Source organism: Callionymus lyra, chromosome 1, assembly GCF_982586985.1.
Source record: "Callionymus lyra chromosome 1, fCalLyr1.hap1.1, whole genome shotgun sequence".
Lineage (NCBI taxonomy): Eukaryota > Metazoa > Chordata > Actinopteri > Syngnathiformes > Callionymidae > Callionymus > Callionymus lyra.
The window spans coordinates 45035806-45052197 of NC_141818.1; the positions used below are offsets into that span (position 1 = coordinate 45035806).

Here is a 16392-nt window from a genome sequence, read left to right on the forward strand (position 1 = left end):
TATCGCGTGTGGTACGCTCGTCCAATCAGAGCTCAGGGAGGATTAAATGGGCGGGACAACACTTGGATTTCGATAAACATTATTACTTTAGTATATATGAATTTATTTATTTTTTAAAACACGATTGAATGCTAATTTTGAGTGTAGACTTTTTATTATTTTTTTATTAATGGAATTTCTACATTTTCAATTGTTCAATAACTCTTTTTATCCGTCTGCTGTTCTAATTATAAACGGTGTTTAATTCAATGTAATGCATTTGATTATTATTTTGTATTATTTATATGCCATGTTCTTGTAATGTCTCTTACTTTAATTTTTTGTATTATATTTTTATTTTCCTTATTTATTTGTATGCCTTTTTATGTAAGTAAGTAAGTAAGTAAGTCATTTATATTTATTAGAGTGCTTTTCTAGACCACGGTCACAAAGCGCTTAAACAATCAAAACAATACTGGAAAAATATATACTAAAAAAAGATCAAGATGACACCGAGAAAGACCCAGTAGTCCCAGAAAATAAGGTATCTCATTTTATCTTAACTGAGTGTTGTTGTTTTTTTTTTTAAATTAATCTCTTTTAATTTCAATCATATCATTTCCTTTTTATATTCTGTAATGCTACCACATTAAACCCTATGTGGTGTGTTTTCAACGCCGGAAATAAATACTTTCTGATTTTTATTATTTTTGTTTAATTTGAATATACTTAACAATGTATTTATTTATAGTATAAAAAAGGCGCACATTTAGATAACTCTTAATTTGTATTTCAATTGTTTTCTTATTTATTTATTTTTCCTGGGCAGGAATATTTACAATTATTATTTATTTTTTTAAAGATATTTGTTTATTGATTTTTTACATAAAACAACCAGTACAGCTCAACAGTGTAAATGGAATGATATACAGAGAAAATAAAAAAGATATGAAAGAAGAAAATGTCCATCAGAAGAAGGGAAATAACATTTTTGCCGCTGTAAAAATAAAAGTATATATATATATATATATATATATACAGGTATATATATATATATATATATATATATATATATATATATATATATATATATATATATATATACATCCACACACACCCAAACATATACAGTATATTCATATAAAAAAATGAAAAGATGTAAAGAGACATACTTGTATAATTAACAGAAAAGATAAAAAAGAACTAAAACACAAAAAAAACACAAAATAAAAACAAAACAGCAAAAGAAAGAAAAACACAAACAAAACATGCCTGGTCCGCACATACACACACCCCACACCCCACATAAGGTAAGGTTAGGTAAGCTAAGGTAAAACTTTATTGATCCCTCAGGAGGTCTCCTTCGGGAAATTGTTTTTTTCCAATAACTATACCTTCTTTCATTTTTTTTTTCTCTGTGTATCATTCCATTTACACTGTTGAGCTGTACTGGTTGTTTTGTGTAAAAAAAATCATAACAAATATCTTGAATTTTTTTTAATAATAATTGTAAAAAATAAATGAAGAAAACATCCTGTAGATAATAACATTGTCAATCTAAACAAGCATTTAAAAATAAACAAGAAATAAAAGGAAAGATGTTCATGAGGTGACAGTCAAGTGCATTGTCCCAGAAAAGGTCCCCACATCCTTTTGAACTTGGTGCTGGACCCTCTTAAAGTGTGACGTTTTTTTTTACAATTATTTTATTATTATTATAATTATTCTAATGGAATTAAGGTTCGAATTACATAAAAAACTGCTGTAAATAAATAATAAATAAATATATTTTTTTGCATTCAAGTAGTAGCGCCGACGATGACGTAGGCAAATAGTGTCGTTGCCGTTGCCACGGCGACCACGTGGGCCGACCTCGACCACGTGACACTTAGCAAAAAGCCGCGCTCTGGCCGCTGTCGTCGTGTCCGTGGCTCCGTGCGTGTGCGCAGTGAAGGCGGATAAAAAAAAAAGAAAAGAACCGAGTTCGTTCGCCATCGCACCGGCGGTCAGAGATGGAGCTCTCGGCGGTGGGGGATCGCGTGTTCGCCGCGGAAGCCATCCTGAAGCGCCGCGTCCGCAAGGTGAGCCCCGGGGAGGCGTGTTTTCTTGACACATGTTGGCCGCGGTTCAGTAGCTTCGTAGCGGGGGAAAAAACAGGGGGGAGGCCCCGGAGCTAGCGAGGAGCTAACTCCCTCACGGAGGCTCGTATATCAAGCGGTAAAAACAGCCTCACAAAGAAGGGGCTCCTGCACAACAACAAGGCCAGCAAGTCGAAAAAAACAAAAAAAAAATGGAGGATTTTTTCCTCTCTCTTAAGCTAATGTTGCTAAAGCTCGTCCACAGTTGACGCAAAAGTTTCCAATGCAATACGAAGCCACGGATAACTAGCAGCAGAATGTGAAAAAATAAACGTAACTATTTAACTTTAAATGTAACTTTTAAATGTATATCTATATCCTCCAGACTCCTCGTCCTGCCACATGTTTGTTAAACAGAACCATACTTTGAAATGAGCGCCAGATGTTGACGAGTAATATTTTAATATAATAATAATGTCATATAATAAAGTGTTGATAAAGTGAAGGGTATATATGCGAGGAAATGTTATTTTAAGTTTAACAATAGTTCATCTCTCTTGGGGAATAACATTCCAAGTTTTTTATTTTTTTTAAATAGGTTTTATTCGGCGATATACATACATTTTCTTCCACAAGGTTTAAAGTCAATAAAGTTAATTTATTTTATTTTAATTTACATTGTTTAAGTGTGGAAAATAAACTAAAGCTCCATAAATGTATATTTATATAGTGCTTTTCTAGACCAGGGTCACAAAGCGCTTAAACAATACATAAAAAAAACACTCAAAATGTATATTAAAAAGATCAAGATAACACTGAGAAAAACACAGGTGTCTAAGGGAAAAGCCTGCACGAATAAGAAAGTCTTAAGATGTTTCTTGAGTCAGTCAGTAGACTCCATCAATAAGGAAATCCTGTGAGATCTTAGCAATGACTGGGGACGAGAGGATACGGTAGCTTTTAACCCTCGTGTTATCAAGGGGTCAAGGTGACCCGAAGGCCCGATAACTAATGGGATTGTGGTATCCCTTGTGTTGCTAAAGCTCGTCCACAGTTGACACAAAAGTTTCTAACGCAATACGAAGCCACGGATAACTTAGTCAGGTGTAGCCACAGAATGTGAAAAATAAACATTTAACTTTTAAAATATATCTATATCCTCCAGACTCCTCGTCCTGCCACATGTTTGTTAAACAGAACCACACTTTGAAATGAGCGCCAGATGTTGACGAGTAATATTTTCTATACTTGTACATATATAAGTGTTAATATAACAGCTGAAGTGAAGGGTACAGTATATATGCGAGGAAATGTTATTTTAAGTTTAACAATAGTTCATCTCTCTTGGGAATAGCAAGTTTTTTTTAATAGATTTGATTCGGCGATACATACATTTTTTTCTTCCAAAAGGTTTAAAGTCAATAAAGTTCATTTATTTAATTTTAATTTACAGTTAACATGCAACATATTCATGGCGTTTGTTTTGTTTAAATGTGGCAAATAAACTTCGGCTATATGGCAACATGTATTTTGTATCACAGCACCAGAGTCAAGTATGCGACAGTACTACAAATATATACTTGTTACTACACTATCACAACACTAGAGTCAAGTACTCGACAATACTACAAATATATACTTGTAACTACACTATCACAACACTAGAGTCAAGTACTCGACAATACTACAAATATATACTTGTAACTACACTATCACAACACCGGAGTCAAGTACTCGACAATACTACACATATATACTTGTTACTACACTATCACAGCACCAGAGTCAAGTACGTGACAATGCTACAAATATATACTTGTTACTACACTATCACAACGCTAGAGTCAAGTACTCGACAATACTACAAATATATACTTGTAACTACACTATCACAACACCGGAGTCAAGTACTCGACAATACTACACATATATACTTGTAACTACACTATCACAACACCGGACTCAAGTACTCGACAATACTACACATATATACTTATTACTACACTATCACAACACCGGAGTCAAGTACTCGACAATACTACACATATATACTTGTTACTACACTATCACAACACCAGAGTTAAGTACTCGACAATACTACACATATATACTTGTTACTACACTATCACAACACCAGAGTCAAGTACTTGACAATACTACAACTATATCATTGTTACTACACTATCACTACACCAGAGTCAAGTACTTGACAATACTACAACTATATCTTTGTTACTACAGTATCACAACACCAGAGTCAAGTACTCGACAATACTACAAATTTATCCTTGTTACTACAGTATTACATGTATCGTATTGCCAGATTCTTCAAACAAACCCCTACCTTTTACTGATGTCTGAATACATTGTAACGACTATGGCTTAGGTTACAAATATTGGACATATGCAGTGATGAGTTTTATGTTTTTGAATTATATCAATACCAGAGTCAAGCATTGCTTACTGCGGTCTTTAACAGAGATGGATAGACGGACTATGATGGATCCGTGAATGCAGTATTGCTAATAAATGTTTTTAAATTTTCTAATGCTGCAGGGAAGACTTGAATATCTGGTGAAATGGAAAGGATGGGCCATGAAGTAAGTGTTGCTCACATTTAATCCTCTCGATTGTAACTCAATTCTTATAACAATGTTAAAACGTTCTCCAGGCACAGCACTTGGGAGCCGGAGGAGAATATTCTGGACGACCGGTTGATCCTCGGCTTTGAACAGAAGTGAGTGAACGATATGGAAGTGAAACATCGTCTATGGCTTCGTGCTTCATGAAATGTATGAGGAAATAAATGCTGAAAAATGTAGAAATATGTATATTTGTTCAGCATATTAATGAGGTTAAAATTTACATTAAAAATATCTCTTAAAACAAGTAAAACTGTGTCGACATTAAAAAAAAACAAAAAACTTTCATGTGTTTGCCCTGATTTCCAAAATGGCCTCTTAGAAGCTTATTGTCAGTCTGAAGGATGTTTGCTCTATTTTTAGAGAGCGAGAACGAGAACTGCACGGGCCAAAGAAGCGAGGACCGAAACCTAAAAGCTTGAAGGTAAAGTATTTTTTGTACTCAAGACAAGAAAATCAATTCCATACGGTCCATGGTCCAAATACATTTTTAACAAAGCGCGACGAAGAAACAAGAAAAACACTGTAGAATCTTTTCCTGTTCATTCGCACAAGTGAAGCCCCTTTTTTCTGTGGTTTCTGCTATAGAGCGGAAAAGGTCAAACCAGCCTAACCTTGTGCTTTGAGTTGTGGTGGGTTCTTGCACGGGACACCATCGTGAAAGGATCATAAAACTGAAAGTTTTTCGCTTTATTTTTAATGAAGAATGTTTCAAAGAACAGGAGTATTTGTAAATGTCCTTGAAAGTAAGAATGTTAACAGAATTTTCTATTCAGTTGCTGTCAACACAATATTCAATTGTTGTGGACCACAAACACTGCTTATTATCGCACCTTAACTTAGTCTTTCAACACCCAAAACCAGCATAATTACTCAAAATTATTGACTGTTGATAATTTTCTAAATTAATGCGCATAATTATCCCTAGCGCTTTATATATGGATTAATTCAGGTTGAAACGCCGGCCATTCTTCCAAGTAAGTAAAGTTATTTGTAAGATCAGGGTCACAAAACACTTGAACAATTAAAAGCATTTCACATTTAAACAAAAAAAAATACAAATGTAAAAACTCTAAAAGGGCAAGAAACTTAAGACAAACTCAGGAGTCCCAGGAAGTTAAGAAAAAGCACAAATAAAAATGTCTTAAGATGTTTCTTGAAGGAGTCAGTAGATCATCAAACACAGATGTTTCTTGAAGGAGTCAATAGATCATCAAACACAGATGTTTCTTGAAGGAGTCAGTAGATCATCAAACACAGATGTTTCTTGAAGGAGTCAGTAGATCATCAAACACAGATGTTTCTTGAAGGAGTCAGTAGATCATCAAACACAGATGTTTCTTGAAGGAGTCAGTAGATCATCAAACACAGATGTTTCTTGAAGGAGTCAGTAGATCATCAAACACAGATGTTTCTTGAAGGAGTCAGTAGATCATCAAACACAGATGTTTCTTGAAGGAGTCATTAGATCATCAAACACAGATGTTTCTTGAAGGAGTCAGTAGATCATCAAACACAGATGTTTCTTGAAGGAGTCAGTAGATCATCAAACACAGATGTTTCTTGAAGGAGTCAGTAGATCATCAAACACAGATGTTTCTTGAAGGAGTCATTAGATCATCAAACACAGATGTTTCTTGAAGGAGTCAGTAGATCATCAAACACAGATGTTTCTTGAAGGAGTCAGTAGATCATCAAACACAGATGTTTCTTGAAGGAGTCAGTAGATCATCAAACACAGATGTTTCTTGAAGGAGTCATTAGATCATCAAACACAGATGTTTCTTGAAGGAGTCAGTAGATCATCAAACACAGATGTTTCTTGAAGGAGTCAGTAGATCATCAAACACAGATGTTTCTTGAAGGAGTCAGTAGATCATCAAACACAGATGTTTCTTGAAGGAGTCAGTAGATCATCAAACACAGATGTTTCTTGAAGGAGTCAGTAGATCATCAAACACAGATGTTTCTTGAAGGAGTCAGTAGATCATCAAACACAGATGTTTCTTGAAGGAGTCAGTAGATCATCAAACACAGATGTTTCTTGAAGGAGTCATTAGATCATCAAACACAGATGTTTCTTGAAGGAGTCAGTAGATCATCAAACACAGATGTTTCTTGAAGGAGTCAGTAGATCATCAAACACAGATGTTTCTTGAAGGAGTCAGTAGATCATCAAACACAGATGTTTCTTGAAGGAGTCAGTAGATCATCAAACACAGATGTTTCTTGAAGGAGTCATTAGATCATCAAACACAGATGTTTCTTGAAGGAGTCAGTAGATCATCAAACACAGATGTTTCTTGAAGGAGTCAGTAGATCATCAAACACAGATGTTTCTAGAAGGAGTCAGTAGATCATCAAACACAGAGATGGTTCCAAAGCTTAGGAGCAACAGTCTGTAAGGATTTCTCTCCTATGGTCCTTCAGGGTTCAATAACGTTTAGTTATTCCTCAAAACAATGTCTCTAATATCCAATTATTTCATTATGCACATCAGAATAAGATTTTAAAAAATAATCTTGTAAAAATGACAATTCCTTGTCACTCGAGCGGAACCAGACTCATTGTTGACGGCCTCCCGCTTTGACCGGCTGGGAGGAAGGATGGGGGGGTAGACGGATGTAAAAGGAGTGGAGTGAGGGAGGATATAGTGAGGAAAAAAAAGAGGAGAGTGTAGGAGGGTCCATGGGGGTGCTGGAGAGAACTCGGGATCTGATGACGTGGTGAAGATCCTGGATCAGCAGCAGCTCTGGAGGTGGAGTCCTGGGGCTCCGGCAGAGAAATAAAAAGGCGTTTAAACTGCACAGGTGATGAATGTAATGCAGAAAAGAAGGATATACAGAGCTCGGTGTCTAAAACTCCTCCAGCATTCTCAGCCTATAGCAGCTAAAGATAAACCGCTTAGTTGGTTATAGCAGCTAACATAAACAGTTAAGTTAGTTATAGGCTTTATCGAAAAGTAAGGTTTGAAGATTGTTTTTAAACATAGACAGGGTGTCTGCCCTCCAGACTGAAGCCGGTAGTTGGTTCCACAGCAGAGGGGCTTGAAAACTGAAGGCCCTGGCTCCAAATCTACATTTAGAGATTTGTGGTATAACTAATAGATCAGAGTTTAAGGATCGTAAGGTCCTAGAGGGTTGGTAAGTTTGGATGAAATCTTTAATGTATGTTGGTGCTAGACCATGTAAGGCTTTATAGGTTAGGAGAAGGATTTTAAATTGTATTCCAAATTTACAGAACGCCAATGTAGGGAAGACAGCACAGGTGTGTTCGCACCTCTTAGTCTTAGTCAGGACACGAGCTGCAGAGTTCTGAATGAGCTGAAGAGTTCTGAGAGACTTTATGGAAAAATCCTGACAGAAGAGAGTTCCAATATTCCAGCCTGGAGGTAACAAAAGCATGGATGAGCTTCTCAGCAGCATCTAAAGGAAGGAAGTGCCTGATTTTTAAATGTTACGAAGGTGGAATTAAGCAGTCCGTGAGATTTATTTTCGGTGTGAACTAAAAGAAACTAAAACGCCTCTGAAATTGAAAAGTGAGAAAGAATGCAGGAGACGGACTTTGACCCATGTATTGTTCAAGGTAGAAATCTCCACGATCTTGTATACAATCATCAAAGACCATTAAAGTCAAATAAAGCTTTTAACATTTGTTTTATCTAGTTTCTATTCAATGTTTTTCTTTAATTTGTTATTGACTTGCGATGGTCTTGGGGTCCGTTGGGACGTCCACCAAACCATTTTTAAAAAAAAAACCCGAATTGTCATTCAAAAATATCCATTCCCAATTATTTCCAGACCTCGGAGACCAGCAGCCGAGCGTCCTCGTCGCGCCAGCCTTCGTCTCGCTCCTCCTCGTCGTCCACGGCCAACAGATCCGCTCCTTCCTCCTCCTCCTCCTCCTCCGCCTCCTCCTCCAACCCGACGCCGTCGTCGTCGTCCGCCGCCGCTCCTTCGCCGAAGCTCAACTCCCTCGCCGCCACTCACAAGCTGAAGAAGGACATCCACAGATGCCACCGGATGTCCCGACGGCCGCTGTCCCGGCCGGATCCGTCCGGGTCCGGCTTCCCCGGCGGGTTTCCTTTCCGCCCGCGGGTCTCCCCCTTTTCCGAGACCGTCCGCATTCTCAACCGCCGGGTCAAACCTCGCGAGGCCAAGAGAGGTCGGATAATCCTCAACTTGAAGGTCATCGACAAGCCGGGTCGCGGCGGATCTTCCGCGGGTCGAAGCGCTTCTGGAGGACGACAGAACATCCCGTCTCGCAATCGGATCATCGGAAAGAAGGGTGAGATTCCCTATAGACCTTTCCAGGCCGGACTGCCGATGTACGGGAAGCCATTTGGGCTGCAATGCGTCGGACCTCTGCCTTTTCAACCTCTGCCGTACTCCGGCCCGAGGAACGCCGCCGCCGCCGCCCCCCCGTCGTCCACAGCGGAACAGAAGCAGCCCACCACGGAAGCCTTGCTATCCGCCGACGGGGCCGCCAAGCCGTCTGCGAAGGCGGCACGCGGTCCTCCGGCCGCACCTTGCGATCCTCCACGGGCGCCCGCCGAGGGCGAGCCGGGCTGGCGTCCCGAGATGAGGTCGAGTTGCAAGGACGTGGTGGTGACCGACGTCACCACCAACCTGGTCACCGTCACCATCAAAGAGTTCCCGGCCACGTCCACCGCCAACCCCGACAACCCGGGCGCCGCTGGCCCCGACCCCCCCAAGTCCTAGACGCGTGTCCCCAGGTCGTCGTCGTGATGAAGGGGAGAAGATGCCACTGCAGCCCTTCCTGAAGCTCCATTTAGCCAAATGTAACCTGTGATGTTGCCATTTAATAGTTGAAGAAGCTATATTTTTTTAGGTGTTTAAAATTGGCTCTTTATTTATTTTTTGGCTTAGAATTTTTGATGTTTACTGATTAGATAACAGAAGATATGACGATAAAGTGCAAGTTAGGAACTATTGAAATGTAATTATTCCGCTTTTTTTTTCTCTCGGAAGGAACCCTGGTCCGTTTAAAACCCAGGGTCGCCTCAATCCACCCGATTTGGATCCGATTCTATTCGCAAAAAACAACTTTTTTTAACCTTTAACTCGACATGAATCGCACTTTAGCACCTATTGAGTGTCGATACTGGGTCACTCCACGCAAACGGTAATTAGGATTAAACTAATGTGATATTAATTTAGTCGTGCAAACCGGTTCTGTAGAAAGACCCTAGTATTCATGAGCTCGATCATTTCCCTCGTTCAAGCTTAATATCCGTAACGTTTATGAATATATTTCTCCTGAAATGCGCCCAGTTTTCTTCGAAAATATGAAATATTGTTTTTTGCCTTCACGTCCTCTACGACTCTAAACTGGCAGCTATTTAGCTCAACGGCAACTGTTGATGGATTCAAAAAGAGAGATGCTCGGAAGCCATTGTTCGCTGGATTCTTGTTTGATGGCTGATGGTTTTGTTTGACAGCAACATTTTGGTTTGACATCAAGGGGTTCATGAGAACTGGTCCATGAATCTATTGCCACGTCTACATTGAAGCTTTTTTTTATCTCCAGAAGCCAGAACTTTTTCTTTTTTTTCTTTTGGCGCTCGATCTGGAGCAGTGCTTCAAATGGCAGCTATTCCTCGTGGTGGGTTTTGGAATTTGAAGTATTCATGTTCATCTGGTGGTCTTGGTCTCATGCATTGACACCCCCCCCCCCCCCCCACCCCAGGGGTCCGGAATCACCATAAGCCGTTTTACTAGCGTTGGTCTGATGAAGCTTCATGAAACGGTGTCATGTTGTTCAGAGGTCAGTAGGTGGCGCCGTCAGTTTAAAAATGATGTTTCATTAGAAAAGTTGTTCAAAGGTAGGAAAATACTGCAACTACCGCCATCTAGTGGAAAATAAAGACACTGCTTCACGAAGCTTCATCAGACAATCACTACAGTTTACAAAGTCATCTTATTGGAAGATCTATTCGTGGAAGGAGCCACAACTATTACTATCACAGAATTTATGATAGAGATAACCTAATGATTATTGATCAGAAATATGGTGTTCATTGTCATAATCCAGTATAACCTAAAAAAATAATATTTTTTATAAATCAAAACTCGTTTTAAATGACAATGATTAGTATCTAATTGTTTGTGTCGTCGCTCCTCCATTGACTCGATTAAACGCCAGGAGTTCCTTAATTGGGAAATTAAAAATGTGATGCTAGACAGAATAAAAAAAGTAAAATATATTTTGTTTTTATTGGGTATAAATATATGGTGAATGTGGAAATGCATTCAGACGGACACAAACTTTAAGGAATGCATTAACTGTACCTTAAGTATTTTCAGAATGTTCTCATTGGTTGTTTTTTTTACACAAAAAGTAGGAAATGCAACCGGAGTTGTAAAGAAACTGTCTTGTGGCGGGGCGGGGCGTAGATGGCGAGGTGGTCCAACACTTTTTTTTGGAAATCCAAAAATAACTTGTGGACGAACTTTCTCATTTTTTTTCCGTGTATATTTATTTCCCAATAGCCATTTAAACAAGTGTATTTATATCCAATTAAACGTATCTCTTTTACTTTTTCTCCTGTTTATGTCGCTCCTTTTTTTAAATTTTTATTTTATTACCCATTTTTGGCACTTCCATATCTTGATCTATGGTTGATGAAATGATCAATTCTGTTTGATTTCGATGTCAACCAAATTACTATCGGTTTCTGTCGGACGTCTACCTCGCGTTTTGTTCTTGTCTGACATGATTTCTGACGTTGTGACGATGGTACAAAAACACGTTCTTCTCAGCAAAAACAAACATTCAGAGAGTTGCCTCGCGATACAACGTGCCTTCTCTCAGCCGATGCTTTCAAGTTGCTGCTTCTTTTTTCTGTTTTCTTACCCCTGCCAAGGAGGTCACGGTCCCTAAGAGTAGACCAGACAGACTTGGATTCAGGAAGGTTTAATCGTTTTACTAGTTTCTAATACTGACTCATGTTAATATCAGTTCATGTGATGTGAGCTCCTTGGCAGAGGTATGCCCTGTCCAAGTGCTTGGAAGAGCAATGAATAAGATAAGCCTGGATAGATTTAATACTTTCTGCTTTTATCTGGAAAATTTCAGCCCTTTACGCCATTTTGTGTCCTTCACTTTGTTGCCTTTAGCGTTTTTTTTAGTTGTTTTTTTTACGATGCCCAACTTTAACTTTGCTGCGTCGTTAAAGCAGATGATCATCACTATCCGTCCGTCCATCCATCCATCCATCCATCCTCCGCGGGTCATGGCGGCTAACAGGCGATTGAAGTTATTTTATGAACAAATCGCTGCTACTGACTTTTAAAATGCTGCGATTAAGTTCTTTTTTTAATTACAGTTTGCTATCAAGACGACCTGTTTTTGTAGGACAGTGGTTCTCAACTGGTCTGGTGAGCCTATGCCTGTGCGTTTATGAAAAACTAACTCGTTTTTTTGGTTAAGCTTTTAAAAACCGTGTCCCTCAGCAGAGTCGTGTTAACAATTTACGGACAAAATTACCATCATTTATTCTGTTCTCATTTGTCCCATTGGTTTAATCATTTGTATGTCGTATACAACATCTACACTTTTTAAGTGGAATTTTTGATGACGATCCAACATTTTCAACAGTAATCGATCAATATTCGACTTGAGTCGCATGTAATTGGAATTAAATCAAACAATTTTCAACTGAAATAGAAAAATATTCGATGGAAATCAAGCAATAGTCGACTTGAATCGCAATAATTTTCAATTATTTTTAACTGCAGTCAAACAATCTTCAAACTATAATCAATATTCAACTTTAATTAAACAATTTCCAACTATAATCAAAAATATATTTTTTCGAAAGAATCACAGATTTTCAAAATTAAATCAAACATTTTTAAACTGAAGTAGAAAAATATTCAACAGAAATCCAGCAATATTCCACTTAAATCACACAATTTTGAACTAATCAATTTATTTTTGAACGATAATCAATCAATATTCAACTTCAATCACCCATTATTTGGATGAAATCCAACAATTTTCAACTATAATCAAACACTGATCAACTGAAATGTTTTGCTATTTTTTTTTTTCTTCCTCATTTTCAGTGTTTTCTTAATAAAGTCCATCATGTCAAGGTCAAGATGACAATGTTACATTATGTCTGTTAAGAAAACACCAGTTGAGAACCTCTGCTGTAGGACATGCTTCCACGTCAACACATCTTTCTATGACATGCTTCTTGTCGTCTTGTCATGAGTGAAATGTTTCTACGATGAAGTTAACATAACCGACTCTCAACAACAACATGGCGGCTTCTTTTCCTCTTGGACAAAAGTTTTTATATGCAATTTGAGTCTCATAATTGATAAAAGTGATGTTTTGTTTTTTTCTTTCTACTGTTATGCAGAATATTGTGATGAGGTTTTGACTCCAGCACAGACCATAACTGTCACATTGTGTCGCAGCTGTAACCAGGAATATACCCATGTGTTGTGTGGAACCATCGGAAGCATGTGTTGCTATTATGTTGTGTATATAGAACATACATGTTCATGTTTCATTAAAAGCTCTTCCAGTAAATGAGCAACACGTGCATCACTCGTCTCTTTATTCCATCTGTCAGCAGGATAGTCTTGAATGTTTTATTCAATCAGAAGCAGGATTTATTATTAGTTATTATTCTCTAGAACATATGAAATCCATTAATCAATTTATAACTTCTCATTACGAGCATTTTTCTCCAGCGGTTTAAAGATTTCTGCTCCAGAATGTTCGAGCCGTTTCATTATTCACGCAGCTGCTGTTACACGAACGTCCGCTGGGGTGCGCTGTAGATCCTCTGCGGCAGCGTGTGTTTGTGTGTTTACCAGAGTGAAGGAAGCTTCCGCATTTTCATGTTTTGTTTGGTGTGACTCGGTCTCTACACGTGACTCTTATAGTGTCTGGTGATGTTTGTGTCTTTGTGGCTCACCCTGTGTGCTTGTTTGACATTGTGTTTTTTTTTTCATTTGTTGTTCCTTCTCTTTTTGTTTGTGTGTTCATGGGTGTTTCTTCTATTTTTGTGTATTTCTGTTTTGTGTGCTTTAGTTTTAACATTAGTGATCCATCTGTTTGTGTGTGTATTTCTCTTTTGTGTGATTTAGTGTGACCACGAGTGTTCCTTCTATTTTAGTACGTATTTCTCTTCTGTGTGCTTTAGTTTGTCTCTTTGTAGGTCACCTTGTGTGCTTGTTTGACATTGTGTTGTTTTTTCCTTTGTTGTTCCTTCTCTTTTTGTGTGCTTTAGTGTGTTTATGGGTGTTTCTTCTATTTTTGTGTATTTCTGTTTTGTGTGCTTTAGTTTTAACATTAGTGTTCCATCTGTTTTAGTGTGTATTTCTGTTTTTTGTGCATTAGTGTGTCCGTTATTGTTCGTTCTATTTTTGTTTTGTATGCTTTAGTGTGTTCATTAGGGATCCTTTTATTTTAGTGTGTATTTCTCTTTTGTGTGCTTTGGTGTTTCCACTAGTGTTCCATCTGTTTTAGTGTGTATTTCTCTTCTGTGAGCTTTAGTGTGTTCATGAGTACTCCTTCTGTTTTAGTGTCTGTTTCCCTTTTGTTTGCTTTAGTGTGTTTAATAGTGTTCCATCTGTTTTAATGTGTATTTCTCTTTTGTGTGATTTAGTGTGTTCATTATTGTTCCATCTGTTTTAATGTGTATTTCTCTTGTGTGTGATTTAGTGTGACCACAAGTGTTCCTTCTATTTTAGTACATATTTCCCTTATGTGTGCTTTAGTGTGTCTCTTTGTAGGTCACCTTGTGTGCTTGTTTGACAATGTGTTGTGTGTTTTTTTTCTTTTGTTGTTTGTTTCCAAGTGGTTTTGTGTGTTTTTGTATGTAAATGTGTATTTGTGTTTTTAATTTGTTACCCATGTAACGATGTAGGTTGTGAGACAGCAGCAGCTACAGGTCTTAATTTGCATCTTTGTATGTGTGTGTTATTGTGTCGGGTGATTTCATTTTTTGTGTATATGTTGTTTGTTTAAAATTTTGTGTGCCTTAATTTGCTTATGTGTGTCTTTTTTCATTAGTATGTGTTATTATTTGTGTGAGTGTTAAAGACAAAAGTGTGTGTTCTTTTGTTTAATGGTGCGAATTTGTGTGGTAAATAATTTGTTGCGTGTGTGTGTTACTATAGTTTTAGTGTTTCCTATTTGGTGTGTGTGCTTGGCTTTTCCATGTGTCGTTTTTGTCGAGTAGCATGTGTATGTTTAAAGTATAGTTTGTGTTTTGGTGTTTGATAGTGTGCGCATAAATGCATATTTTTGAGGTTTAAATGTTGATTTATTCTTGTGTTTAATTATATTCAGTAAATTTAATAAACACGTGTGTATTATGTGTGTTAATCTGGGAGGGGGGGGGGTAAGTGTGTGTATGTGTGTGTGTTCTCCTTGTGTGTGAAGCTCTCCATCAGCGCCATCATCCCAGGATCCTGGCTGGCAGGACACCAGTAAGCCCCGTGGCCAGATGGAGTCGGAATAACCGGCTTCAAGTGGGTGACGGCATCTGTGCGGATTATAATCCACAATCTGGGCTGAACTGGTTTGTTTACTGTGACTGGACTCGTGGCGCCGACACTCACCTGTAGGAAGTGAGTCAGTCTGAGGGACGAACACGCGTCTCTGAACCAGAGCCAGAGAGTCTTGAGACGGATTCGTTCCCAGTCTGGGTCTCTGTGGGCTCCTGAATCTTTCATGGATGTTCCTGATTCATCTGACGCTCTCCATGTAGATAAACCGAGTCCTTCATGATTCTGGATCAGACGTCGACTTATGAAGACATCTTTCTGAAAACTAACTTTTTATATTTGGTTCATTTTATCTAAATTATTACTTGTTTAACCCTTGTGTTATCTCAGGGTCAAGGTGACGCGAAGGCCTGGAACAAATGTGTGTGTGGTATCCCTTCTTGGTCAAAGTCAACAACCTCCACCACTGCATAGTAATACCACGAACACATTTGTTGTCGGGCCTTCGGGTCACCTTGACCCTGAGATAACACAAGGGATACCACGAACACATTTGTTTTCGGGCCTTCGGGTCACCTTGACCCTGAGATAACACAAGGGATTCCACGAACACATTTGCTTTCAGGCCTTCGGGTCACCTTGACCCTGAGATAACACAAGGGATACCACAAACACATTTGTTTTCTGGCCTTTGGTTCACCTTGACCCTGAGATAACACAAGGGATACCACAAACACATTTGTTTTCGGGCCTTTGGTTCACCTTGACCCTGAGATAACACGAGGGTTAACTCTGTGTCCGTTATTGTTCGTTCTATTTTTGTTTTGTATGCTTTAGTGTGTTCATTAGGGATCCTTTTATTTTAGTGTGTATTTCTATTTTGTGTGCTTTAGTGTTTCCACTAGTGTTCCTTCTGTTTTATTGTAAGTAAGTAATATTTATTTATTTATATAGGGCTTTTCCAGACCAGGGTCACAAAGCGCTTAGACAATCAAAACAATACTCAAAAAAGTACATACTTATATATATACTAGAAAATGAAGGAAAAGCCTGAACAAATAGAAACGTCTTAAGATGTTTCTTGAAGGAGTCAGTAGATCATCAAACACAGATGTTTCTTGAAGGAGTCAGTAGATCATCAAACACAGATGTTTCTTGAAGGAGTCAGTAGATCATCAAACACAGATGTTTCTTGAAGGA

The 16392-nt window shown here is 38.2% G+C and overlaps 1 protein-coding gene across 1 annotated transcript; it reads left to right on the forward strand.

Annotated features, from left to right (window-relative positions):
- The first annotated feature begins 1878 nt into the window (after window positions 1-1878).
- Window positions 1879-13271, forward strand: cbx6a (chromobox homolog 6a). The gene is made up of 5 exons (XM_087809781.1): window positions 1879-2060; window positions 4614-4657; window positions 4729-4794; window positions 5063-5123; window positions 8500-13271. The coding sequence occupies exons 1-5, from the start codon at window positions 1992-1994 to the stop codon at window positions 9418-9420; spliced, it is 1161 nt and encodes a 386-aa protein (XP_087665907.1). The 5' UTR covers window positions 1879-1991; the 3' UTR covers window positions 9421-13271.
- The last annotated feature ends 3121 nt before the right edge of the window (window positions 13272-16392 follow it).

Bases quoted from the DNA above. Each gene is read 5' to 3' on its own strand.
- cbx6a (XM_087809781.1), top strand. From the start codon at position 1,992: ATGGAGCTCTCGGCGGTGGGGGATCGCGTGTTCGCCGCGGAAGCCATC. The intron at 2,061-4,613 runs GTGAGCCCCGGG...CTAATGCTGCAG, and splicing joins TGAAGCGCCGCGTCCGCAAG to GGAAGACTTGAATATCTGGT. The intron at 5,124-8,499 runs GTAAAGTATTTT...AATTATTTCCAG, and splicing joins CGAAACCTAAAAGCTTGAAG to ACCTCGGAGACCAGCAGCCG.